At 42.6% G+C, this 27,384-nt stretch overlaps 2 protein-coding genes across 5 annotated transcripts in view; one reads left to right on the forward strand and one right to left on the reverse strand.

The window, feature by feature from the left end:
- Positions 1-14,446, forward strand: part of LOC102060698 (histamine H2 receptor) — a 27,985-nt gene extending 13,539 nt beyond the window's left edge. For 3 of the 4 annotated variants that reach the window (XM_074540534.1, XM_074540537.1, XM_074540536.1), the window contains exons 5-8: positions 1,582-3,319; positions 5,349-5,478; positions 8,185-8,258; positions 8,543-14,446. In XM_074540534.1, coding sequence (XP_074396635.1) covers positions 1,582-2,254 — 673 coding nt within the window. In that variant the 3' untranslated portion in view covers positions 2,255-3,319; positions 5,349-5,478; positions 8,185-8,258; positions 8,543-14,446. Of the gene's footprint in view, positions 1-1,581; positions 3,331-5,348; positions 5,479-8,184; positions 8,259-8,542 lie in introns of all 4 variants that reach the window. The other variant, XM_074540535.1, reaches the window with a different exon arrangement.
- The window catches only part of EIF2AK3 (eukaryotic translation initiation factor 2 alpha kinase 3), a 44,478-nt gene continuing 21,764 nt past the window's right edge, over positions 4,671-27,384 (reverse strand). Inside the window, exons 3-17 of the mRNA XM_005490849.3 lie at positions 26,091-26,285; positions 23,751-23,881; positions 21,526-21,760; positions 21,113-21,275; positions 20,101-20,238; positions 19,438-19,560; positions 18,673-18,893; positions 18,194-18,306; positions 16,998-17,120; positions 15,649-15,798; positions 13,854-14,622; positions 9,857-10,024; positions 9,222-9,323; positions 6,904-6,966; positions 4,671-5,864 (exon numbers count right to left, since the gene is read on the reverse strand). Of these exons, the coding sequence (XP_005490906.1) occupies positions 5,688-5,864; positions 6,904-6,966; positions 9,222-9,323; positions 9,857-10,024; positions 13,854-14,622; positions 15,649-15,798; positions 16,998-17,120; positions 18,194-18,306; positions 18,673-18,893; positions 19,438-19,560; positions 20,101-20,238; positions 21,113-21,275; positions 21,526-21,760; positions 23,751-23,881; positions 26,091-26,285 (2,871 nt within the window). The 3' untranslated portion in view covers positions 4,671-5,687. The remainder of the gene's footprint in view (positions 5,865-6,903; positions 6,967-9,221; positions 9,324-9,856; positions 10,025-13,853; positions 14,623-15,648; positions 15,799-16,997; positions 17,121-18,193; positions 18,307-18,672; positions 18,894-19,437; positions 19,561-20,100; positions 20,239-21,112; positions 21,276-21,525; positions 21,761-23,750; positions 23,882-26,090; positions 26,286-27,384) is intronic.

Here is a 27,384-nt window from a genome sequence, read left to right on the forward strand (position 1 = left end):
ATCCCTTCGCCGGGATTACTTGTCTTGGCAAGTTGAGAAGCCTCAGAGAAAAATGGAAGCAATATTATCTGATCTGCTTCTCCTGTGTTTTGCTGCTTTGGGATGTGGTTTGGACATTGTTTATCAGCTGGTCATTGTTTGATTGGTTTCATGTGAATTGTTTTGACTTAATGGCCAATCACCATCCAGCTGTGTCAGGATTCTGGCGAGTTACGAGTTTTTCATTATTATCTTTTAGCCTTCTGTCTGAATCCTTTCTCTATTCTTTAGTATAGTTTTAGTACGATATGATATAATAAATATAATATAATATAATATAATATAATATAATATAATATAATATAATATAATATAATATAATATAATATAATATAATATAATATAATATAATGGAGTCAGATTCTCAATTCCTCCTCCATCTGGAGGATCCTGAAAATACCACAGTAGCCTACACTGATGTGAGACTGGAATGAGCTCAGATCATTCAGGTGCTGCCCAGAAGCAGAGTGATGTAGGAAAAGGAACTTTCACCATTTAAAACTGCAGAAAATGCTTAATGTGGTGTAGGAGAGGACAAGGAGGATGCAGCTGAGGTTGTGGGATGGTGCTCCTGGGAGAATATTTTTTGAGCTAAGGAAGGGCTGCAAAATGGGGTAGAAACCAGTGATATGGGCTGAGTCGGACCTACAGGTTTTTCCCTGTGCAGTCAGGAATTTCATAGAATCACAGAATGGCTTGGGTTGGAAGGGACCTTAATGATGACCTTGTTCCATCCCCCTGCTGTGAGCAGGGACACCTTCCACTAGACCAGGTTGCTCAAGCCTTGGCCTTAAACATTTGCAGAAATGGGGAAGGACTTTGAAGAACTTCTAAGGACTAGGTGAAAGGAGACCCAGAAGGATGCATGTAGCAGTAGTCCTCCCTCTCTTAAACTCACCATCTTCTCTGAAGTGATAATCAGGGAAAATAAGGAGAGTTCCTGAGCTCCCATGAGGGTTTCACGTGAAAGGCTGAAATGAGGATTGCAGGGTGGGAAAGTCATCTGAGGGAGGGCAGAGGACACTGCAGCAGTGGAGTGCTTTACAGGGTGGGTTCAGGAAAGTTTTTCCCACTGTCACTCTTGCTGTGTGTGATTTGAGGATCACAGGCAAAGAGAGGAAAGGGCTCTGCGTCCCCCCCTTGCAGATTCTGCCATCTGGTGTCCATCAGCTCCATCCTCATCAGGCCCCAGAGGGTGAGATAACGGCCAGATACTAAAGCTGAAAGCAAAAATATCTACATGCTGTTGTTTCAAATACTAACAAACATCTTCTGTAAAACCTTTCCTCATCTTCTCTCAGCCAGCTCTGAGCACTCCTTGAGCTGACCCCAGTTCTGTCGACTACAGACCAATTACCCAGTTGTTAGAGACACGCAAGTCTGGACTGGTTATAGTCCAGCTTTCTCCCTTCTGCACGCCCTGCTGGACTGCTCAGCAGCGATATCCCACACAGGTTACCATGGGGATTGAAATGTACTGCATGTTCTCAGCCCAAAATTACTCAGACCCTCCCTCCCTTCTGCATCTCTTTCCTTTTGCAGATGCATCGTGATGACCTGCACGGTCTGGGTGTATTCCTCCCTCATTTCCTTCCTTCCCGTCATGCAAGGCTGGAATGAGATCCCCGGGGTGGACTTCGACGCGGGCAGGGAATGCATCTTTGTCACCAACTGGGTTTTTGCCATCGTGGCTTCTGCCCTGGCCTTCTTCCTCCCCTTCATGGTCATGTGCAGCATGTACTTCTTCATCTACCGAGCCTCCCGCCTCAAGGCCACCCGCATCATGTCCCAGACGCTGGAGATCCACTACCACCCCAACAGCAAGAGGCAGAACCACCTGCAGCTGGAGAACAAGGCCACGAGGACCATCAGCATCATCATCTCCGTGTTCGTGCTGTGCTGGCTGCCCTACTTCGTGCTGAACGTGTGGCTGGCAGCCAGGGGCAGCGACTCCACCAGCTCCGTGCTGCTCGGCACCTTCAAGATCATCACCTGGCTGGGCTACTGCAACTCCACCATCAACCCCCTGCTCTACGCCTTCCTCAACAGGGACTTCCAGCACGCCCTCAAGAAGCTGCTCCTGTGCAGGCGCAGGTCTCAGGTGGACGTTGGGGAAGACATGGTTTCCATAGCCACCTTTTCCAAGACCGCTCCAGAGCTGGAATACAGCGCGGCGGTGCCCAATGGCGCCCCCAAGGGCAAACCCAAGTCATAGGAGGAGCAGTCGCTGGAGGCGGTGATACAGAAAGCGCTGGGGCACGTCCCAGTGGAAAAACAAAGGGTAGGAAAAGAGGGGAGGCAGGGGCTGGAATATTACAATACAACAAAGATGCATTTCTTCACCTTCCACATGAAGAACTCAGATATTTTAGAGGCAATTTGTTATATATTAATGGAACTGATTCATTCCTGGATAATTATTTTTCTAATGAGCATTTTCTAAGACAAATTCAGCCTTCATTTGGGTTAAAAAAACCAAATACAATGTGACCTTACATTTGTGCATATCCTGGTGATTTGTGTCAGGTGGGACAGTGTTTCTTGTCAAGCCACTGTAGCTTCTCACCTCGAAGTTTCATTACAGACTTGACCAGTTTTAATAACTCCACCTGTGCCAGTCTGTGTATGGGAATTAGAGGAGGGATATGCTCACTTCCTAAAGAGGCACCACTCTGCAGCCTGGGCTGTTGCTCAGGGTTCAGCTCACTGGCTTCTGCAACATCTGGATATTCAGAACTTTCCATGGCCTTCTTTGAATTATCTGTGGATTTCCTTGTTAATTTTGGAAGGGGACATTCCCTGTGGCAGACCCCAGGAGATGACAAACACTTGCTGTAACAGCAGGAGCACTGCAGTTTCAAAGCTACAGGTGGCTGAAGATGGGATGTGAACAGGAATTATTGTGTGTACACTGTGGTATCTACCAGAGAGACATAAAAAAAAGATAAATGGAAATGATTATTATTACTACTGCCAAGTGCTCGTCTGGACTTCCAACAGCACTGGTTCCCTGCAGGAAAGCCACAAGTGCCTCACTGAAGGGTTACTCTGAAAAGCTAGCAGGGGAATAAAATGCAGGGGTAACAAAATGCAGTAGGACCTGGCTGGAGCAGCTGAGCTACTGAAGATGCCAGCACAAGGGTCAGGAGTTCTGTCTCAAGAGCCTGGTAGGAAAAACAGCCCTGACCTGGGGTTCAACAGTGGTTCTCCTGTGAAATGACTCTCCATGGAGAGGGTGAGGTGTTCCAGATCCTACAACTCCAGCAACAACATGGAAATGGTAACTACCTGGTAACTACCTACACCTTCTTCTGAGGGAAGCATCCCGTGGGCACAAAGGTGACAGGGCAGAAATCCTGCTGCTGCCACCCAGCTCATTTTGATATGATAGGACAAGGAATGGGGTTTCATCCCCAAGAGCTACGGGGGAGAAAAGGAGCTGAGGGATGGCAATATCCTGTGAAAGAACAGGACAGCACAGCAGAACCCCAGGCCAAAGTCCCTTCTGCAGGGCTGTGAGCTCACAGCTACCCCAGGTTGGGTGTTCTGGTGCAAAACAGATGGCAGGAAAGTACCCATCATTCAGAGGAAAACCTCCCAGGTTAGGGAAGAGCCTTTCTCTGTCAAACCCTGGAGGAATAAGGGACAAAGACAGGGACAACACACTCTAGTGCTGAGAGAAGCAAAGACTGAGCAGGCAGAGCTGAGCAAGGCCAGATGCTTCTGTGGCTGGGCAGGGACCCCGCAGGGGAGGACTCATCCACCCCTTTGAGGGCAAATGTAACATCCCAGAATATGCAGACACACCTGGTGTGAACACATAAGCCAGTTCTGCTACTGAAATGCTGCAGGGCCCTTGGAATAGGCAGCTACCCACATCCAGCTACACAGCAAGTTAAAAATACCTTAATCCTCATTTCCTGTGCTCCACCTGTAATCACTGAGCTGGCAGGGAAGGCAGGGGCTCCACACGTGGCCATTTACTGTGCTGCTGATGCAAACAGGGACATGCAAGGAAGAGGACACCCTTAACTCTCCTGCTGTAACCCAGCCAAACACAAATTCTGTTCCTGACCAGACACTCACTGCAGCATTCTGGTTTCACCTGGACGAGCCAGTATCTGGGAGAGTTATCCAAGAGGATGTGGAAGACAATCATTGTAACCTACTTCTGCCTTATCACAAAGCTGCAGGGTGTCAGCTGGTTTGATTGCTGTCACAGTGTCACACCACAGCAGAGTAATCCCCAGGAGGATTTGAGTCCATTATCTTTTTAGGAAACTGAGCTCACACACTTTAACAGATTTAAGTCTGTAAAAGAGAAAAATAAAATTGTACAAGACCAGCTGTAACAGCATAAGAATTATCCCTTCTCCCCTCTCTGGTGAGCAACTGCATCCATAATCCACCCAGTTTAGAGCTCAATTCCCTTTTTTCTCCAGATCCTGTCTCCCTTCCAAGCAGCACATTGGCTTTTGCGTCATCACACACGCTGTGGCCAGTGTGAGACAGGGAAGCAAAGGAAGTTTCAGGAATGCAGAGCCCATCCTGTTCCCACTGCACAGGGCTGCCACCTGCAGCACACACCGATGCAGGCTTCCAACACAAGCAACTACTATTTTGTCTTATAAATAAAAAAAGTTTATTAAATCATTTAGACTTGAAAGAAGTCACAGTAATTCAATGCACTCAACAATTACAACAAGTGCATCCTGTACACCACCAACCCAAATGGATTGATTCTGTATTTTATAAATAAAAATTAACATATTTACAGTGAGAAATAAAAGCATGGCATTAGGCAGTTAAATTAGCAGATTACACAAATGCCTACCAGTTGATTTTTTTTAAAAAGTACAAATCTACAAGATTACATACGACATGTATGACTTCATTAGGTTTAAATTTTCAGAATCACAACATTTTTGTACATAATTTTGACTATGGCTCTTCCAACCACTGCCTATAAAACCCCCCATTTAATGGCAAAAAGCTCCTTTTCCTTCTCTACAGCTTCATCTGTGTAAGATGCATTCCCTAAGATCTACTGTAGTGAAGAAGTATGAAATGATTTCCTCTAATGACAGGCTATGGACAGTGACAATATGTACAACTGTGGTACTTTTTTGCTTTAAAAATAGTGCAGATTCCCAGTTTACCCACCAGGGACAAAAATGGAGTCAAAGTTAATTTCAAAATCATCTTCATTTCACCAAAGAGCAAGTGACCCGGATAGACACTCACTAGGCTTAGAGACTGTAATTTGCTCTATAAAAATACAGTATTTTAATTCTATTTACATGTTACAGATCTCTCACTCACCCAGCAAGCTGACATTTACAAGCTTCAAAAAAACCCAAGAAACCCCCCAAAAAAAGGATAATGGAGCACAATATTGGCAAGCACAGCAGCTGGACCTGTCTGCTTAGGAGAGCAAAGGTAAGGAAAATGGAATGTGAAAGGTTTGGTTACTGGGCTTCCTTGGCTGTCAAAGTAAACAGAAATCTGTCCAACATGTCTTATACATTAAACATGGCAAAAAAAGCTGAAGTAAACTATTCCCAAGATAAACATTCTGCATCATAGGATCCTTCTGCTGAACAATCCCTGTGAAACCTGCCGAGTGGAAGAAGTGATCCTGAGGATAGTTATTTGCTTGGTTGTCTGGAATGTTTATTTCCTGATAGGCTCATTGTCCGTGACCTCTGCCTGAGCACGGGCTTGGGGGGCAGCTCCAAGTCTTCAAAGACAGGATTTTCTATGATTGCTGCAGCCTCTGGGCGTTCAGTGGGACTTGGAGAGAGCATGTCCTTCACCATGGTGTACTGGAAGAAAAGACAACACATGTTACATGAACCAATCCATAAACTCCTCCTCATTTCATGTCCTGGCTTCAGCTGTGGCTGTGTGAAGTAGTGGAAAATAACCCCAGCTGCTTTCTGAGTGATTTGGGTGTTATTTGGCTCAGCAGTTAGATGTGCAATAAATATTTTAAAATGTATCACTGTGCATCTCTTAAAAGTGTCTTTACTGTCATCAGAGTCAAGGTTTAATAGGGTTATAAAAAACTTCACATTATTTGCAATCAAAGTTAAATATATGATGCATAATTTATATGTAATTTTTAGATTCATGTTTAGCCATCAGATATTTAGCCACACTGAATTTCTCTCGTGGCAAATCAGAGTTTTTCCTTTAAATGTACAACTAGTCTGAATAAATTTATTCAGAATTAGTGTCCTGCTCCAGCTGAGCACAGCACAGCCCCTTCTCCCAGGCAGCTTTCAGCTGTAAAGCAGGAAAGGCTGGTCTCATTTAGCCATTGGTCTGAAGCCACCCTGAACACCTGAAAGCACCTCAGCTTTTTACTGGGGAGGTTTTGGACATCACCTCCTCTTCACCAGCCACCACATCACTTTACAGACCTGACTGATGAGAACACAGCACAATTCACTCATGGTGATTTCCCTCCTGGGAGGTCCAGTTCTGGAGGGGATCCCACACAGCCATGGTGCTACCTAGAGCCTTTCCTTTACCTGAAGCTTTGCATTTTCTCTCTGGGAATATGGATTTGTAGCAGGAAACCATGACAGGATGTATGTGAAATGAATGGCTGTAAGTGACAAAGGGAAGCCAGGTAAAAATGTATTCCTGGAGGAACCCTGGGACAGGAGTGTCATTGTGCCCATTATTGCAAGGTTATAGCTATGAAATGTAGACAAGTACTGGGATAGGGAAATGCACCTTGATAACATGAAAGCTACCTGGTTTCTCCATTTTCACCTACAAAGCAACTGGAAAGCAAAGGAAAAAAGCTGCAATTATTAATGAAAAGGCTATAATTAATACATCAGCTGTACCTACCTCTTGTGCATATTTCTGAGTGAACAATGGTGGAAAATTCAAATTTCGAACATCACTTAAAGTCTGGAAAAATATGAAGAATGACATGTAACTTTTCCAAAATATAATTCCTTAGTAATATCAACCTACCCTTCAAAAACATGCAAATTATACTAAGAAATGAGCCTGCTGGAAAGAAAACCCTTTGTTTTAAAGTGTTGCTTTAGTGGTTAAAAGTCACAACCTACATGAACAGGTGAGCTGCTGCTTCCCTAGGTATTGAGCCTGCATTGGGAGGAGTTGTGTTACAAGAATTGTGATTTCTGCAGTTTTAAATCAGTCAGATACATGAACCTGAACTTTCTCACTTTAGCTGAACAAAATCAGCAAATCTGTGCACCACCCATAACTCCAGCATGGCCTACACCAGTATTAAGACACATGAAATTATTGTCTCTGCATTACCAATATAAGCACCTGTCTTTGTTTAACTTCTAAGAAGGAATGAGAAGATTTATCAGCAGTTGTGTTGGGTATTTCTGTGCTCCTTTCATACAAAGGCCACTGGCTCCATCTAGTGACAGTGTTTTTCCCATGTTCAGTATTTAGCACTTCAATTTTCTTGGAAGGATCTCCTTTTACAAAAATTTGAGCACAAAATACAAGAATTCTAAAGTTAAATCATAATTCATTTCACTATTACTCCACTGGAAATATCAAGTGACCAGTTAATAGTGATGAGAGAGAAGAGAACTGAGTTTGATGACATTAAAATGCTTCAGAAACTTTTCTCCTTTTCTGTCAGTTCAGTCTGCATTCAGTGATCTGTTCTCCAGCATGTCACTTGGAAATAAATTGCACTGCTACTGACTAACTGCTCACAGCTTGAGACAGAGGCAGCTCTCTCGCTCCACCTCTGGGGATTTTTCCAGCCAGTTGTCACAAATTCCTAGAATTTGCTGGGTTACTTGGTCAGGCAGAGCGTGTTTTGCTTCAGCAAGCAGTGCTAATGCTTGGCTGAGGCCAATGAAAACCTCAGGGGAACAACTCAGAAACAGCTCCTGAAGCAGCCAAACTCCAGAACCCAGCAATGAAAGGGCAGGAATTTCCTTTTTAGCAAAAAAGAGTGAAATGACAGTGAAAATCCTGGAAAGGCAGGGCACTCTTCTAACACCCTCTTCAAGTAAAAAATGTGAATTAGATGGAATTTAGGTTTCATTTTAACACTCTCTTCAAGTAAAAAATGTGAATTAGATGGAATTTAGGCTTCATTCTGATTATGTGCTTTGCTTCTGTTCTTAGGAGAGAACCTGGAAGGGCAAAGCCTGTAATCACTGCTGCAAGAGATCTGAGAATCCAGGATGGCTCTTCCTCAGGTATTTTGTTTCAGTAAAACTGATTTAGAGAAATTGAAACTGATTTCAGTGCCAGAGGTTTAAATTAAACACCAATTCCTCCTCTAGACTGTACTGTTTGTGCCATTAAAAGCCAGAGCACCTTAATCAAGAGAATGCAAGAGATGAAGCATTTGGTCAGGCTGCTGTTCAAGCTGTTTCTCACTCTCTGCTAAACCCACTCCATCTTCACCTGAGAATGTAACACCCCCAAGCACATTCAAATGATAAATACAAGTTTTAATGACTCTTCCTTTCCTGCACAGGTCACAGAGGAGAGACCTTTCTGGCTGTGGGCCCTGCTCTCCATGAACTTGCTCCTGAGCAAGATGGATCTCACATTTTAACAGCAAGCAAGAGCTGAAATGCACCATCAAACATCCCAAACTCACATCAAACATCCCAAACTCACATCCAACATCCCAAACTCACATCTGCTGCAATGAATGGCAGCAGTTATGGGAGGACTGTGCTTGAAGCTGAGTGAGACTCACAGCTCAGACTCACCAGAGGAAAAGGAACAGCCACTTTTCACCAAGTGCTCTGGGGGAAAAAGCACTGCAGATGCAAATGAAGGAAGAAATAATCAAAATGCACAGCATGGCTCCAATTCTTGAGTGGAAACCAAGCTGGTAGGCTTAAAGTCACAAGCTATATTTATTGCTTGAGTTCTTGGATATTGTAGTTCAACAGTTTCTCTTGGCTTCACAACAGAGGAGCTTTGTAAAGAAATTAAAGCCTCAATTCAACCACACACATTAGAAGAGTGCAGTTTATTTTCAGTGATTCAGGGGGTCTGTACAAGGCTGATAAAGAAGCTGTGCTCCTGGCTGCAAGGCTTTTCTCCAAAGAAAACAGGACAGGAACCTCTTGCCAGCCTTTCACCAAGCAAACAGCAGTTTTAAACAAATGCTCAAACTGAAGATAACCCAACACCACACATACCTTGACCCTCTCCATCTGGGTGCTGAAGGGGTAGAGCAGCTCAAAGAGAATCAGTCCCAGAGAGAAGATATCCACCTTGTGAGAATAGGTGTTGCCACAGATCTGGGAAGGCAAAGTCAGGGTCAGGGCAGTGAAGGCACTGCATGCAATTACCCACAAAGTGAACACCACCCCTGCAGGTTCCCTGGGCAGGGCACCAGCCCTGTGCAGAGCTGGAAGCTGCAGCACAGGAACGTTGGTGAACTTCAGCCATGAGCACCAGGGAGCAAGGTTCTGATCCTCAGCTCCTCTGTGCTGCACAGCAAAATGTTTCACCTTTCTTAATCTCATGCACAAATGTGTGTTCTTCCTCAATTAAGTGGAATCTTTTACAGTTCCCTTCCTATACAGCATTAAAAGCAAGAAAAATGAATGCATTCAGTCTGAATATTAGCCACTGGTTTTGCTATAACAAATACATACCTTTAAATATTCATTTTTAGAACTCAATTTAGCTCAAAACTCTATTTTTATGAGAAAGGGTTTAAGTGACTTGATTGCAATGGTTTACTAGGAATGCCTGATCTTAGAGCTCCCAAAAATTCAGGGCTCTTCTGGGCACTGCCAAGCACAGCTTGAGAGAAGAGAGCACAAACCTGTTCTGGGCTCATGTAGAGTTTGGTCCCTACTTGTCCTGTGTGCCTGGCATAAGCTGGCATTGGGGTCAGAACTGATTCCTCCTCCTCATCTTGGTCCATAGCAGTCACCAGTCCAAAATCCCCAACCTTTACTATGTCATCCATTGTGAAAAATATATTGGAAGGCTGAGAAAACAAAGAGGTGAAAAGAAAAAGTAAGTAACAAACAGATGTCTGTGTTTCAGTGGTTATAGCACTTGGTTCTAACTCAAAGCCGTCAAGGTTAAAAACAATCATTAAAGAGCTGAAAAACAGCAGTTAAGAATTGCAACTATTCAGGAAAAAGGAATTTCTCCTGCATTAACCACTGTCTCTCCCTGAGGCTCAGACTGCTCATTTCTTGTCACTCAGCAGAGGTTTACCAGGAGCACACAGCTCTGCTGAGGAGCACACACAGAGCCAACACTGGGGACAGCACAGGGAAGTGACCCAGCCCACACTGACACTTTCACCCCCCATGCTGCAGCTCCTTCTCCTGGGTTTTTGTACTTTAATCCCTAAGTGCCAGAGTAGTTTGCTGTATTACTAACCAGCCCACAGCACATCATCCCAGTGTTAAATGATAGATACAGTGGGAACAAGGTCTGCTTTTCAGTGGAACTGTGCAGTTTAACACAGGAACAGCTGTTTGTGTAACAGAACTAGAAGTTTATTTTTGATAGAAGCTTAAGAACTTTGCAATTCATAGAGGCAGCAATAGTGATGATCTGACTTAACTCTCCTTTAGCTTGTTTGCCCACACCTCCATCCCTGGCTTAGCCTACTGATAAAAGAGGCTGGAACAGAGCTGTCCCTTGGCCAGTGGTGCACATCCACGACAGTTTTTCAGGAAACTTGCTTCCTGGCTGACAGAACAGCACCCACCAAAAGAATGATTATTCCCTTGAAATAAAACCACTCCAGATGGGTTACAAATCCAGAGTTTGGGGATGAGAACAGACTGATCCTGCAAGGGGAAGGAAGCAGCAGGATGGTGCACAGGGCCAAGCTGTGAAGAGCAGGTGGTGCTGGGCAAGCTCCTCTCAGCTCCAGGGCCCTCGAGGCTGGGAGAGCAAGGTCTGTGCTCTGCTGAACCAGCCCTGCAGCAGGAGCAGGCAGACAGAGGGAGGGCAATATTTTCCCACAAGATAAAGGACCATGTTTCAAAGTCCACCTGACTTCCTCAGTTAAAGACAAACACACTGTGTGCACAAGAAACAAGGCAGAGAAAAGGATTCTTTTCTGAGGGAAGCCCTAGAGAAACAATTCCTTCTGAGGCAGGTGTTGCCCCCACGGTATCTCCCTGCAATGAAGGTCCAGCCCTCTGCAGTCACAGTGCATGCAGGGCACAAAAGCCACTGCCCTGTAAACCCACAGTGCCTCCAGGCTGAAGCATCTGCAGAGCACCCACCCTCAGTGCACACCCACATGGTCAGAAGTCTTGATACAAGAATTTTAATGCTCAAGGAACAAATATCTCCATTAGGAGTTTGTATCCCATTGCCTTGATCTCCATTCTCCTCCTACAAACATACAAGGCAAGATTTGTCTTCTTCCTGGAGAAAAACTCCTCATAACAAAGTTTATTTTAATACTCCTCTGGCTGGACACTGTCTCTGAACAGGCTTGCACATAGTTTCTACAAATAAGGGGAATGGACTCTCTGCTATTGCAAAATACCAGCAAAAAGAAACCATCAAGATCACATTTGGGAGGAGAGAAAGTCTAAGGAAGAAGCACTCAGTTTTGATTTAAATCATCAGCAGGGTACAATCAAATACAACCACCCTCTAGTTTGGTTATCTTGCCACCTGCACAAAGAAATTTCTCTCCATATTCTTCATTCAGAATAAGAATTCTCATTTTTTCACATGAATAAGCTTCTCATACATCTGGAATACTCTGTTTAATTCAATTAATGCTGCAAAATATATCCAAGACTGTTCTTGCAGTTCTGTGAAACTGATAATTTCTTTTGAGCTGCCAAGCATGACCGACAGCTTATCTCAGGAATAACAGTAAATTCACTTGACAGGCAGACTTTTGTTTCTGCACTTCATTTTCTCCAAAAGAATTTGAACTCTGACCTCTTCACTTGCCCACATAAATTCCTGCCATCTTGTCATTGCAGTACCCCTGATTAGCAGGAGCCTAATTAATGCATTTTAATGTGCACTGGTAATTTCAATATTTAGATTGCTTCTTGGATCTTTTAATTTGCCTTTACAGAAATTTATTTTCACACAGATCTACCAGCTTTTGTTGGTGCCAATGGGAGCAAGAACTGGCCTCTGCTATCACTGAGCTCTGCCTGCAGCCAAGCCAAAGCAGCTTTGCAGGTTATTGTGCTGGCACCAACTCAGGGCTTCATCACCAACCCCCTGGACAAATTACAAAATTAGATGAGATCTCTTCTTAGGAGCTCCTGAAAAGTAGAGAAAATAATTAAATAAACTGGCAGTTGTTTTGACCAAATTAACACATAACAGACAAATAAACTTTGGGATCTAAGAATAACATCTATACAAGCACAGCAAGTTTCCTGAAGGAGGAAGGTGTTCATTCAGAGAGATTGTTTCCAAGTTGGTTATACCAAGTAAACAAAATTAAATCTCTTGTTCAAACTGCTGCCAGCACTGAACTTTTAAGATGTTCCAACAAAACACTCCACACCTGATTAAGACTAATACAGTTTTAGGAGAAGATCTAGGTAAGGTTTACTGAACAGTGAGCTCAGTGAAGACTGCAGAGGGCTACACCTGACAGTATTGTTAAGAAAGGTTATTAATTAACATGTCTAGCAACATATTAGTACAGGGATTTAATTACTTTTATGGTCAGTTTCTCAAGCACTAAAGATTTGTCAGATAACTGGTTCAAGGTAATTGCCTAATGCTGATGGGAAAATTAAAACTTGGAAGGGCTGTTAAAGTTTTTCTAACTCTGACATATCCTTTGAGGATTATTTAATCTGAACCTCCTTTTCCTGCCACTTCTCACATGGTATTTTTTAGCTTCTGCTTCTGCTGATGCCAAATTACCATCTGAGAAGCCACAATCATTTCAGTAATCACTCCACTGAGGTGGCTACTAATGCCTTCTCAAACAAGCAAAGGGAAACAGAACTGTCCACATTTGGCAAAAGGGATCAATTTCTCAGAGCTAGGCCTAATAAAACTAACTTTGGCTGGGCTCTTCAATTAAATTTATTTATTTGGTATCACATACTGACACTTCCAGTGCTTTAAGTCAGAGCAAAATCAGGCACTGGCATGGGAGGATCATGAACAAAATGAAAGAGAAGGTACAAGTTACTCCTGGCTTCAGCTGCACTAAACACCAGAGGTGCAAACCACCTTTCCCAGCCCTCCCTGCCTGGATGCTGTGAGACATTAAAATACTGAATCCTTCACAAAGCTTCACTGTCATAGCTGGCACTGGCTCATGATTCTGCTCCAGGACAGTTCACATTTCAATCTGCTTAATTTTTACTTTCTCTAACCAAGAGTTACACTGCTCCTTTTAGGCTGTATTGCTATAGAAAGAAGGAAAATACCAGAATTAGAATCACAGAATTATTTAGGTTGGAAAAGACTTTTAAGATCAAGTCCAACTACAAGCTCCACACTGCCAATTATCTGCTTCACTTGAAATAGTAGAACAGGATCCAAAATAGCTTTGTCACACAGCTCAGCACTGAACAACCCTGTACAAGAACATGAATTCAAAATACCACAGGACAAATGCCACCGATCTGTGCCAGGTACAAGAAGTCTTGCTGTAAGAAAGACTTTAATTGCAGTAACAAGCGATGAATATTTATTTCCTGGAGCACTGCACCTCCAGATTATTGAACAGACATTAATTCAGCTTTTTTAACAGCCATGCTGAGGTCACTGAGAGGAGTCAGCTATTTTGGCAGGCTTTGCCTGCAGTGCCACATTCCTCCCACACACAGCAACCTAAGGATACCAACCTTGAGATCCCTGTGCATTAATCCTTTGCTGTGCAGAAAGTCAACAGCTTCAGCAATCTGCAGAAAGATCTGCAGACACTCTGTCCTTTCCCTCTCCTCTATGGTGCATCTCCTGCTCATCCAGTCTTTGAGGTTCTCTTTCCTGCACAGCTGCATCTGGATGTACAGATACACCTTTGGAGAGGTGGGCTTCACTTTTTCTGCAGTGTTTTTAGAAAGGTCCAGGCTTAAACTCGTTGGCCTTGGAGGAGAAACAGAGAGGGGACTTCCTGAAGCAGATTTCTTGTTATCAGATTCCTTTGTACTTTTCCCTTTATCCTCAGAAGGACTCTCATTATGTGAAACATCAACTTTCTCTTCCTTACTGGAGGCATTTCCACAGCCAGAATCCTCAAACACAATCGAGGAGGAGGTCCCTTCCTTCAGATGCACAACAGGAACAGCTGAAGGACAAATTTCCAAGGAGTGTCCCAGCTCATTACTGTTGATAGTGCTGTCTTCTACATCACAGCCTGTAAGGACACTGTCCTGAAGGTTTAACAGGGGATCTTCTGAGTGCTGCAAGTCCTTGTTGTCTGTGTCAGAAAATTCCAGAGGGGAAAACTGGCTTCCAGATGAATCTGACTGACCACAGGGTATGCCCACAGACCTCACCCTCTCTGATGAAGCTGCAGTAACTTCAATGTGTTCCTCTGTTGAAAATGGCTCTGTTGTGATCTTAAATGATGGGACATCCATTGGGCTGGGAGAACTGAGTGGCCAATCAGTGCTGGAAGGCAAAGAGAGATCAATACTAGAGAAATTGGAGTAGATTCCAATCATTTCACTAGAAATGCACTTCTGAAAGCCCAGATTTTAACAACTGCTACCCCTGACACCTGCATCACACTGCAACAAGGAGTGACTATTCCCAATGTGGGAATCACCAATAACCAGCATTTAGCATCTGTGTCTTAGCAAGGATAAGGTTTTCTCATTGAGACAGAAGTGTTGATAAAGGAATATTTAACAAGCTCTACTGCCTGCATTCCTAATGTGCAATCAGGCTCATCTTCAGTTTGAAAAATCCAGCCCTTTGGAACAGGCACTGCAAGGACTATTTAAAGTGCCTTGGAAGAATTACAGCTGTGAAATGTTAATTTGATGCCTGAAATATAAAGGTCGCTGTATTCTAAAAATTGTGAGGCATGTTAAGTTGTTATTATGAAAGCACCCAGCAGTCTTGTATTAGGCCTCATTCTGTAAATGCCAGCACACACCCACTTTTCCCTCTCTCTTCACGTTCTCTCCTTTATCTAATTTTCCATTTTTAACCTACTTCTATACCGAGCTTCACAAATCCTCAGTCGGATTATCCCTCATGTATTTCTAGTGAAATAAATGTATTGAATTCTTGGAGTACTGTATCAGGTCCATTTAACTCAAGACAATGAAGAGGAAGAAAACAGCAGAAAGGAACAAAGAGGGCAGAGATGCCAAAGTTTGCAGCTGAATCACAGCAGCAATGCTCCAACCTTCCAATCACTGCAAGGTTCAGCTACACAAGTTCAACTAAGAACCACATAATGTTTCCTAAGCTGAAAGAAGGACTTTAACACAAGAAAGGACCCATAAATCAAGAACTTTATGCAGAAGAGTGATATATTTTTATCTGCTCATTTGAAAAGTTGGCAGGCTAAGTAACAACCATCTCTCTTCTAGATAGTCTCTCCATGTTCCTGCATCCTCTACCAGTTTTCCAGTTCTCCTGACATACAATCTCAAATTCATTGTTAAAAAGAGCCCCATGAGTTACCTTTCATCTTTCAGCCACTGCTCATCCATCTTTTCCTGCCATCTCTCAGGGGGAGCTTCCAGCCATGCATTGAAATAGCGAACAATCCCTGGATGCTCGAGCTTAGCCAGAGCCTTGACCTCCCTCATCACCTTCTCCCGAGCCAGCTCCCTGTGGTGTGGGGTGAGGAGAAAAAGAGCCATGGGCACCAAATGCAACAGCACAGCACAAACATTTCTGCAAAGGAATTCAACCAGAGCTGCCCCAGTGTACACCAGGCCAATAGCATTGCTTTTCACATCAAAACTAAAATGTGTCTTCAATTCCCCAGAGTAACTCCTTTAGCTTAGAAGTGTGGAGGAGCAGAATGTGCTCATAATGGCTCAATATTTTGTCTTCCCTTTTCACATAATTACAGGCAGCAAAAACAAGAAGAAATTCATCTTCCTCTTAACTGTTCTCAAGGATAGAAAAAAGATTTTAAAGGGCAATATTCTACAGGGATGTAGAAGACACTGACAGACAAGACAGACAGCAATACCTTAGTATTTGTTTTTTAACTGGCAATAGGTAAGGAGGCTGCATAAGGACTATTTCTGTTCTGTGGACAGGAAAGCAGGCAGCCTCCTGTCTTACTGAAGGAATTTATCTCTCTTCATAAGATCAAATAAAGTCTGATGGTTTTATTTAATAGCTTTGAATATGCTTGGAAAAGACGAATTTAGGCTACCTTAAGTTTCTGAACAAAACCTTTAATCTTAAATAGTTATGCTTATTTAACACATTCAATAAAACAGTAATTCTAGATTTCATAGCTTTACCCCCTCCCTCTGGCTGTTCTAACTTGAGATTTTCAGCAGCAGTGTCTCCCATCTCCCACTAAAAGAAGTGCTGCAAGCTCTGGGTGGGGTAATCCAGCAGCATGGCTTGACCACCTATGACTGAGAGAAAAGGTAGGGGGTTGTGGGACCAGAAAATGAAACAAATGGGCAAATGGAGTCAAAAAAGGAGGCGAGGGAGAGAGAAAAGAAAGAGGAGGTGGAGCAGAAAGGTCAGGAGAGGAAGGAGAGGAGCACATTAACAGCACTACAATAACTGGTCCTGTTAGCAAAGGCTCCATTCACCAAGGGAATCCCTGTGGAGCAGCATCCCCACAAAGGGATCTGCAGTGGGAGTGTCTGAGCCAGGCAGGTCAGCTCTGCTGGGACTGCACGTGCCAAACTCTCTGTGCCAGCACTGAGACTGCCCCCCATTAAAAGTGTGTCATTCACCCTAATGAAAGCTCTGGGAAATGAGCTCAGGAACAGATGGCTCTGTGTAGGATGGGATCCCACCACTCATTCATCATTCCCAACAAATCCATTCACTACCTGTTGGGCAGTCGGATCCTCTTGATGGCATAGTTGCAGTCATCTACTTTATTTCTGGCTTCAAAAACCACTCCAAAACCTCCACGACCCAGACACTGGATTGGTTCAAAATCTGTCAGGTATCTGGGAAGAGAGGGGTGTGAGGAAGGGACAGAAGAAGGGAGGGAGGATAGAGGAGAAGAATGCATTAATACAGATAGCAAAATAAAGTCATTTATGACCACGACTGAAGTCGTTTTGTACAGGCAAAACATGTGCAGAATTTCTTCCTTTTCCCTGCTCACCCACTGTGAGCAATTCCCCATCTCTGAAATGGACAGTTGCTAAATGTGTATTTATGCAGAGCCTATCACAGGCCAGCAGGATCCATTCTGCATGCACTAGACAAACTGGAAAGGTTTTTCAGAATAGCAGGTTGCATGCCTGCTGGATCCTGAGTATACAGCCCATGTTTCTATAGATGAGTATTTTCTAAATCATGATTTGCCTTTAACCCTACCCCAAGTAACTGTTTCTGCAACTAGTCCTTCTAGTCCTGACGATTTTCCCTCCTCACCACAAATCAATTAATGCAAAACCAGCACAATATCCCATCCAAAACATATCATTGTTCTTATATATCACTACTCTTCTTACTCTTCCTCATTTTAAACACTACAGTTCTGACTTTCATTGAGTTACAAATGTACAGGAAATGGTCACATTTGCTCTGGACATAATGGCATGTCCCTATTAAGCCTTATGTCTTAACCAACTCCTTTGTAAAACCAATAAAGGTTTTATTTCAAGTTTAGACTGTTTATTCTGCAGAGTATATAAGATGTCATCTGCTTCCATCTGCAACTGCCTTTCTCTGCCTTACACCATAAACACAGGAACAGATGGAGTAAACACTGATTAAGGCCTACAAGGATCAATCTCCCATTTTGCTTATCAGCAAGAAGTATGAGAGCAATACTCCTGATCACATGTAACCTGTTGACTCTCTGGAATTTCTGAGACTAATCCTAACTGCAATCTCCCACGAGTAATGGGGTCACAGAGTCCTTTGTGCCAGTTGCTGGTTATCCTGGGAAGTCAGAGGACTGGGAGTTCCTAGGTAAGAACAGGTGAACACCTACTCTTTCTATCTCCAGACACCATTAGTAGCCACACTGATTAAACACCCTGTTTATGTTGTGTTGAACAGACCTCACCTTGACACATATCCAGAGTTCTTGGCATCACTCCAGCTGTTGTCTTTAATGTCTCCACAAGTGGGCTCATACTTACAATCAGTCTGACACTGTGTTTCAGACTCCTTCCGCAGCTAACAAGGATTTCCAAAACAAGAACAAAACAAACAAACAAACAAAATCAACTCCTTGAGTGCCTGAGCCTGGTTTGCACCCCAGAAATGGCATTAAATAAATATTTCCAGATACGTCAGAAGCAGTCTAATCTGCTTGCTGAAGCAGTTAAGCAAATTGTATGTGGCAGCTGGCAGCCTTCACACACAGATCAAACAATAAATTCAGGCTTTTGATTTGGTTATCTCATTAGTTATTAACTTATTAATACTACTCATTGCAGAGCCCCAACTGAAAGAAACAGCTAAAAGAATTCCTTCTGTATTTGGGATTCTGAAAAAAATTACTCTGACTCTGCAAATGACTCTGATTCTGCACAAACTTACTCTGCTGTAGGGGTGGGGGTGGAAGAGTTTGCGCACAATGAAGGTGGTGGCCACGATACAGAACAAAATGGTGCCAACAATCTCCTTCCACCAGTGCAGCAGCAGAACAGGATCCTTCTTGCGAATGTTCTTGTAACTCGCGTCGTCAAAAAACCGAACCGTGATCTGGGTGCTGCGCTTGTTCCTCTCCCTCTTGTAGTAGGGTAAGTAATAACCATTATCTGTATAAAACACACAGGGAGAACACAGAGTTACCTGCAGGCACCTACAAAACAGCCCTGCCTTCTCATTAACAGGTCTCCTCAACAGACATGACATGGAGTGGTTTTTGTTTCCATGATTTAAATAGCTCATAAGAAAATTCAGTTAATAAAGGTTGTGGACAGCAACCAGGTCTCCCTAGCTTTAAATGAGCATATCTTCCATATGGAAAACTTATGACAACCATCCTGAGTCTCCAGCACTGTCAGTAAATCCTGGAAAAAGTAATTCCCAAGATTTTTCCACTCCCAACAACTCTCAGTGGCAACAACAGCACACACAACAGCTCTCCAGTGGCAATTCCTGGTACTCTGTTGTGCTTTATGTGGCACTAATTACACCTACACTGCAATCTGGAAATCCTAGTTTGGAAAGTAATTTCCTAATTCATAAAATATCTTAAAAATACACATATTTAAGGTCTAACTAATGGTCATTCATTGAAATTCCCAGATAATAAAAGCTGGGTATCTGAAACACTTCAAAGTCTGGAAGTTCACCTACCATATGGGTACTGCAGAACTGACAGTGCTCCGTTGCTGTATTCCTCATGGGAATATTTGTCATTGCTGAGACACTTATCAAACTCATCAGAGCCCACCAACACTGGGGTCCTGGAAGGGGACTCTGAGCACAGAAAAGACAAAATTCTCTGAGCTTCATTTCAAGAACAGACTGCTCATTCTGCAGAGTATATAAAATGTCAGTTGTTTGTAAAATTCTTTTCTCACATTAATTTAAAGAGAACTCAAATTGCATAATATTACAAAATGCCTCTGGAATCAGGTAATGAGAAGGAAATTTCATAGAAGGAAACATTAAGAAAGGTACTTTAAGGTAACTGTTACTTCATAATTCTCCCCCTTGATAAGTCAATTCACTCATATTCACATCACTGCAAAAAACTTCTTCCTCTTTTTGTTGAAAAATTTGATTAAGAAGACCCAACATTTAATTACCAACAAAGACCCTGTCAAATCCATAGTAAAAGAAAACTGACATTAAATATTTGATTAGAAAAAATAAACTCTTAATAAAGCACAGAGATGTTCCTGAAGTAGTTTACAGCTGGAAACATCAGCCTAGTTTGAAACATACTGGAAAGCAGAAAGATGCCCTGTCTTTTCTGAGCTAAGGTAATAAATTCAACTCTGAATTGTTACTCACGGATTAAAGGTTTCCATTTGATTTTGGGAAGAGGAATAATTGCATTATCATTCCTGGATTCCAGAGCCTTTGGGTTGGTTGGGAATTTCTCATAAATTCTGACTGATGATTGAAGATACAACTGGCCCCTGAACATACCTAAGTAATAAACAGGAAGTTTTAGTCTTTAGATTTGTTTCTCTTCATCCCTGGAATAAAACCCCTGTCTAATCACAACACATGGTTACCAACATTTCTGAAAATATCCCTTCTCATTCTGAGAGCCTGAGATACTGACTCTGATGGCTAAGCTGGATGAATTCAAGTAATATCTTCCCTCTGTTCTAGGAAAGCAAGAGTTCAGAACATCTCATTTTTACTGCTGGAAAGCTGGTGCTACAGGAAAATGTCAGACATTTTTAAGAGCTATAAAGGAGTTTGGGATTTGCAGAAGTAAAACCTCATTCAAACTTCCTACCCTTGTTAATGCTGCACAAAACAGCCACTACCAGGAAGGCTGTAACTTCTTCCAAGTGTTATTCTTTATCTGTTATTCTAACCATTAACTGCAAAGCTACAAGATGAAAAGACTTAGAGAAAAAGGCTTAAGGCAAACCAAGTCTTAGGAAACTAAAGCACATTTACCTCCCAGGGACAGACAGCTGAGGAGGAGGATCTCCAGGCACTCTATTTCAAACTGTCCCACACCTCACCCAATGGATCCTGACAGCTGCATGAAAACTAAGCCATGTAAAATCTTATCTGAATTTTCTTCACAGCATGTTACTGCAATCAGTGTACAAATCAATAGGAGGTAAGGCTGTTTTATTAGCTGCCAGCCTGTCTTATAAAGTTTCAAGACTTTTAGTCATCTCCAATGTACTGAAACTACAAAGCAATGCACATTTCAGAATCAAGATGGAAAAGATTTATGGGTTTGAAATCCACCAGTACAAAAAGATTTGCTTTACTACAACCTCAGCAGAGAAATGAGTAATGTTTACTACAGAAAATGCTGCAGTTGGTGCCTCACCCAAATAGACACTGGATTCTGTGGCCCCTCTGGCAGCTTCCACAAGATCTTCTTCATCCTCTGGCACCTCGTTGTTTGCTGTGTAACTTGTGTCATCAAACAGACTGATTGGAATTACTTTGCCATCCTTAAGCAGCCATGCAGAAGCAATTGGAGTGCAAAACTGAAGAGGAGAGAGGTAATTGGAAAATGAATGTTGTATTAATGAGCTATTAAATAAGAATAAAAAACAAAGTGCTTAAATTTCTTGTTTAAATTTTTGTAACAGATGCAGCAGCTCAAAGTCAGAACTTCAGTTAAAAATTACAAGCAGATGTGTGCTCCTTTACAAAGACAGTGCCTGAAACCAAAGATGAAAGGCATCTTCAAAACATCTACTTTTGTGATATTTAATATTCTGTCTTTCCCCCTACCTGGTATTCCCATTCCAGATGTCCTCCTCGTCTGTTAAAAGCCATCACCTTCCAGTCAGCCACAGAGACCTTTATCACTGTGTCTTTCATCATAGCTTCCTGCTCATCCACCTCTGAAATAATTTTTGTTTCTTCTTTGTTCATCGCTGATTTAAAATCGCTCTCAATGTATCCTGCTCTAGTTTCAATATCTGGGACATAGCGCAGCTCAAAGTGACCAACACTGAAATTCCACCTCAAAGAAAAAGAGAAAACCTTTGTAGTAACAGCTTTGATATTCCAAGGAAGTCCCAAGTCCCCTGTGCAGAAGCTTTCTAAACTGCATTACCTGAATTTGGCCCATATTTTCACAGTAAACTCACAGAGTGTCAAATGAGCAAAACTGTACCAGGAGGGGAGTGCTAATCCAGAACACAAATCAAATATTTGAGAAATCAAAATTTTTGAGAAATATTCTCCAACATGATGGGTGAATTGAGAAAAAACCGGGTAAAGCAGGGGCCAATGGCACTAAAGGTTTAGTGTATGAAGGGGAAAACGAAAATCATTAACTACCAGAGCTGAGTCTGCCTAGTAAGAAAACATTCTGTAGCTGAAGAAAGCAGCAAGTACAAAGCTGTTAGGAAGCAGCATTCTAACAAACCATTTTTCTCTTCACTAATTAAGTGGATTTAACTGGAAATATAAGATTTTTCAAACTAGAAAAGGGACTGTGATTTTTTTTGTTTAACCCCACATACAACCTAACACAGATCCCTTGAAACCAAGACTGCTCATGTCCCATAGTTTAACACCAAAAAAAGACAAATGTATAATGAAACGTGTAAGGAGCACAGTTTTCTTGCACAGCAAAAAACTCTTCAATTCTTATAAACCTACAAAGATGCAGACAGGAAAAGGGTGGCATGTTTGGACAGTATGAAGGGGTAAATATTTCTTGAACAGTAGATTTGGTTGCCTAAAGCTTCCTATCAGTCTGGCAACCACCAGGAACCCAAAGAGGCTCTTTAAAGAATTTACACCCTTATGGTAAGAGTTTGGCATCTTTTATACACTCAATTTATTAAAGACAAAACGTTTTTTCCTCTGGATTAAAACCCCAGATGTTTCCTACCCATTCTGTGTCACCAGGAAAGCACCTCTGGTTCTCACCACAAAGACAGGAGGATTCTGGGACACAAGACTAAATACTATGGTTTTGACATACCTCTCCTGGCTAATATCTGTCTCCAAGAAACACAGAAACCAAGATTTATCCTCTCAGACATCTGATCTGTTACTGAGTTCTCATTAGGCTCTCTCTGATAGGCTACAAATTCACAACTTGTCACATCCTGCTGCAAACAGAAGAGGGAGCAGGGGAACAGGCAATGACTGATTCTCCACTATGTTGCTGGGCAGTTACTTGTATCTATGTACAGAACCCATCTTTTGAAGTCTGTTTTATGAAGTGGGTTTGGAGTTTTTTTTTCCCAGAAAATACGTGTCTGTAATTTTACAGTAATCTTGATGTATTAAAACTTCAATATGACAGCGTTAGATTGAATCAGTTTCTACAGCTTAGAAAGAACAAACCACCTACATTATGGAGTGAACGACATAAATTTAAGAATGGTTTAAAAAACCAATTTAAAATGAAAACTTAAGACATCATGTATAACCTCCCTCCCCAGTGACAGTTACCATTAGTAGGTAAAGAACCTTAAAGGGAGTAGATTATAAGAAGACTTTTAAACTGTCTCTTCTTGTACAAAAGCAGCAGTTAGAACAAACATTACAGTGACATTTGCCCTGTGCAGTACAGCAGTGACAAACTTTCCTGAGGTGTCTTGCCCTGTTCTTCTAAAGTTTTTCTAATCCTTCTGATGTTTATATTTTTGTAATGGAGTTTCTCACACGCAATTCATGTAAATAATGATTGCTTTGCAGTCCTTTCTGGAGGAAGAGAGAACTAATGGACTGTTGGTTTGACCAGTGTGGTTGGAGAGGTGGCAATTTCATTCTCCAATCATGGTCCCTTTTGGAATTCTGTAAATATTGGAGTTGAAAAACAAACGCGCTCCTCAGAGCGGGAGTGTCGCTCATTTTGTGTCGCTCATTTCGTGTCGCTCATTTTGTGCCTATTGCGACAGAGCTGAGCAAGGACAAGGGAAGCAGTGTGACCTGACTCCCATCTTTTGTGCCTCCCCAGCTCTACAGGAGCGCTCTGAGCAGCTCAGACTCACTTCTCGTTGCCGCTGCGTGGCCCCACAGCCCGCACGGTTTTCTGGGTGCGGTGCAGCAGCAGCGTCTCCTCCTGCTCGCTCTCCTCGTCGTCCCAGCGGCGGCAGCCCACGGCCGAGCAGATGTACTTCACCTGAGGGACACGGCAGGCTCACATGTGAGGCTTCAAAACAAACACCATCAACGGCAATACTCAAAGCTAACAATCCTTACAGCCTGCTCTAGGCTGGCAGGCAATTTGGAACTCCGTGACTTTAGATGTTTGGCTGGAGGGATGTTGAAAAGCCTGGTTTAAGAGATAACGGCTTTTCAGAACAAAAACTTTCAAAGGATTCTAGAAAGTTTACAGTCTGTGGTATTTTGACTACCATTTGACTATATTTTGCATGTACTTCTAACAAAAAGAATTCTGAGTTCTCTCTTTCTCCACTATTTCTGTGGACATCAAAAGAACATTCCTGCAAGACCCACATCATAATTCTACTTTCATGTCATATTTATCTCAGCATAACTCTACCAGCTTCAAATGAAGTACTATTGATTTATATGAAATACCACAAATCCTCCCCCTTTGCCTTGTCAGTTATCAAAAGGAGAAGAAAACCCCAATAAACTCTCACAGTACAGTTTCCAACAGTCTCAAACAGAACTTGCATTATATGGGCAATGCCAGAGAGATGAAACTGCCCAAACTCTTAGGAAGGAAGAGTCAGGCACTGTTTCCTCTAAGAGGAAGCTTTGCTACTGTGAGCACAAGCCAGGAATCAAAACAGAAATGAAAATTTCCTCTTCTGAGCACTGCAGGAGGAGGAAGAGCCTGTTAGTGCACAGAGCCCTCTGCTACCAGTGAGGAAACCAAAAGGAATTCATGAACTCTGGTTTGGGTCTGTGCTCTTTAGCAATAGTGATGATTTCACACCACAGAAGTTTTCCACACGAAAATTTATGGTGAAAATGAAAAAAAAAACCAAAAAAACACCCTGATTTTGTTGAAAACAAACACTGGGAACTTTAATTTTTTTTTAACTGAATCTATTTTTAACTTGCTTTAAAATGCAATGTTTCTGAATTACCAAATGTCTGTTCTTCACTACACAAAGTATTTACAAGTACTTCAATGACATCTGACATGTAACTTAACTTTTAAATATAATTTTAAAAGGTAAGGAGAGCTTCTGATAGAAAGCACAGTGACAACAACTATAAGTCCTTTACTTTTGCATGTGTCGAATTGTTTACTGTTCTCAGGAGTTTTGAAAATCTGAAATTAGTTTTTAAAAAGGTGCCACCTAAAGCATTAATTGATACACAGTGAGCTGAATTGTAAAGTCTCCTTCAAACAGAGCCAGATGATAAAGCTGAAGCCCTCATCCCTCTTATCCTCTCCCTACTGGTGACAAAGCTCCTGTCCCTTCCCTTGGGCTGCCTCTGGCACTCCCCAATCCCCTGCTACAGCCAACCCAGCACAGAACAAATCCAGTCAAGAGTGAGCAGTGCTCTGCTGGGTTAGCAAACAGTGAGCCAAGGGTCAAAGGCAGCCCAGGGGCAGAGCAGGAGCTCCCAGGCAGGAGGGGATTGCAGGGCCATGCCACCCTGCTGCAGCCCACCACGCTCAGGCTCTCCCTTTTGTGCCCTGCACCACAGTTCAACCTCAGCAGCCACCTGTTGTCGGGTCTTCGGCTGTTTGAGGGGCCTGGAAAGGCCCGGAGTGGCCTTGGGGCAGCCCGCGTATCGAAGGACGAGAAGAGGCTTCAGTTCTTCTTTCGGTCTCTGTGTTTATTAATTGTTTATCTAAAAGATTTTCTTTCGGCCCAACAGAGCTCTGCTCAGCAGCCAGCCATGAGCACACTGTGCTGCCCTCCGGACAGTCATCTATCTTTATACCCATTGTTACGTGTACAATATTTATCATTTTTCCCCAATACCATTTATTCTTATTGCCCAGTGCACTTTTAGTAATGGCCAATCCAAAAGTGCCACCATCACCATAGAAGATGGAGGAGAAGAAGAAGAAGAAGAAGAAGGACAGGACACGCCCCAATTCCTCCATCTTACTTCTCTAAACCCCCCTGTACAGAAATCCTAAACCCTGTGTTTCACTCTCTAATTAACTAATCCCTTCACCATTCACCCCGGTGAAACCCTCCTATCCTCATACAGGTGTCGTCTCCTGTGTAGGATCAAAGTCCAGCCACCAGACACTTCTGGAACATTCCAGGACTCCCGAGCCCCCCAAGGGTGGTCTCGGTGACCCCTCAGTCCTGAGATCCTGAGATCCGACAACCTGTTTGCAAGGCACAGCTCAAACCACACAGCCACAAAACACCTTCTCAGGCTCTTACCTTCCCTGAATAGGAGCTCAGCCCATAGGTGGTCAGAGACTTTCCCCCAACCAGGACGACGTCCTCGCCGAATTTGTAGGATGACTCGAGCAGAGACTCCACCGTGAAGGGCACGGCCTCCATGCTGCCCCGATCCCGATCCCACTGGAACAGGTCCCCATCCAAGGAAGGGATAATGATCTTGTTTCCAAACACCTGAAGTAATTGAATTCAAGGTTAGCTGTTGTTTTATTAAGTTTTTCCAAGCCTTCTGATGTTTACATTCTTATAACAAACGTTCTTACGCACTTTATGTAAATAATTTATTGTTTTGTGTTTTTTTATAGAAGAAGAAAAAGTTGATGAACTATTGGTTTGTCCAGTGTCCTTGGAGAAGTAGCACTGTCATCCTCCAATCCACTGTCACTTTTAAAAATCAATAAATATTAGAGTCAGAAATTAAACATCCTCTTTTTTACCTTAAAAAGTTGCATGTCCACATTGTTTTATTTCACGTCCTACAGCAAGTTAGCTATGATTTAACCACAATTTTAATTATTTATGACCATAATTTAAAAGCATACAGACCACAAATGGCAACAGAAATGCTGTGTAAGCAAGGCTAGTGTGTTATGCTCCAGTGTCCCAATGGTTTTGTATCTCAGAGTCCTATTGGTTTTATATCTCAGCATCCTATTTTTCAAAGTTATAGTGAAGACAGAAAACTTTCAGGGATTCAAATCAAACCCATGTTTCTCTATTCATAGTTTAAAACCAGTTCAGTGTGTGACACTTCTTCAGAACATTTGAAAGCTCGATGAGTTGACAGGTTTCATCCAAAACTGCAGAAAACATGATGTGGGTTGAAGCATTCTCCAAGAGACAGGCACTGGTTAAAGTGCAAAGTTTTGCAGATTATTTAGGATAGTTTCAAAACAGAGTGATTTTGAAAGTACAACTGAGGCTGTTTTCATGATTAATGTCTTTTTCAGAATACCCAACTTTCTGCAAAGCACAGAGAGAGCAATTATTACTGAGATGAGAGCTCACATTTTCACCTCTGCCTCTCCACACAGTTAAATCTGACTTCTCCTTGGATTTTCTTATCTTTAAGCACGTTGTTCCTTTAAAAATTGCCTGGCTTTTCCCTAAAAACACGAGTAAGGAAAAAAACCTTCACTGGGATACAATATTTCACCTATTACACAGAGATTTTCACGGAGATCCTGGTTCAGAGGCATGAGTCACTGTCAGTGAGTACTGAGGGACTTATTAAGAAACTCATTATCAGCATGATGGACCATAACTAATGCTG

Source organism: Zonotrichia albicollis, chromosome 5 (assembly GCF_047830755.1).
Source record: "Zonotrichia albicollis isolate bZonAlb1 chromosome 5, bZonAlb1.hap1, whole genome shotgun sequence".
NCBI lineage: Eukaryota > Metazoa > Chordata > Aves > Passeriformes > Passerellidae > Zonotrichia > Zonotrichia albicollis.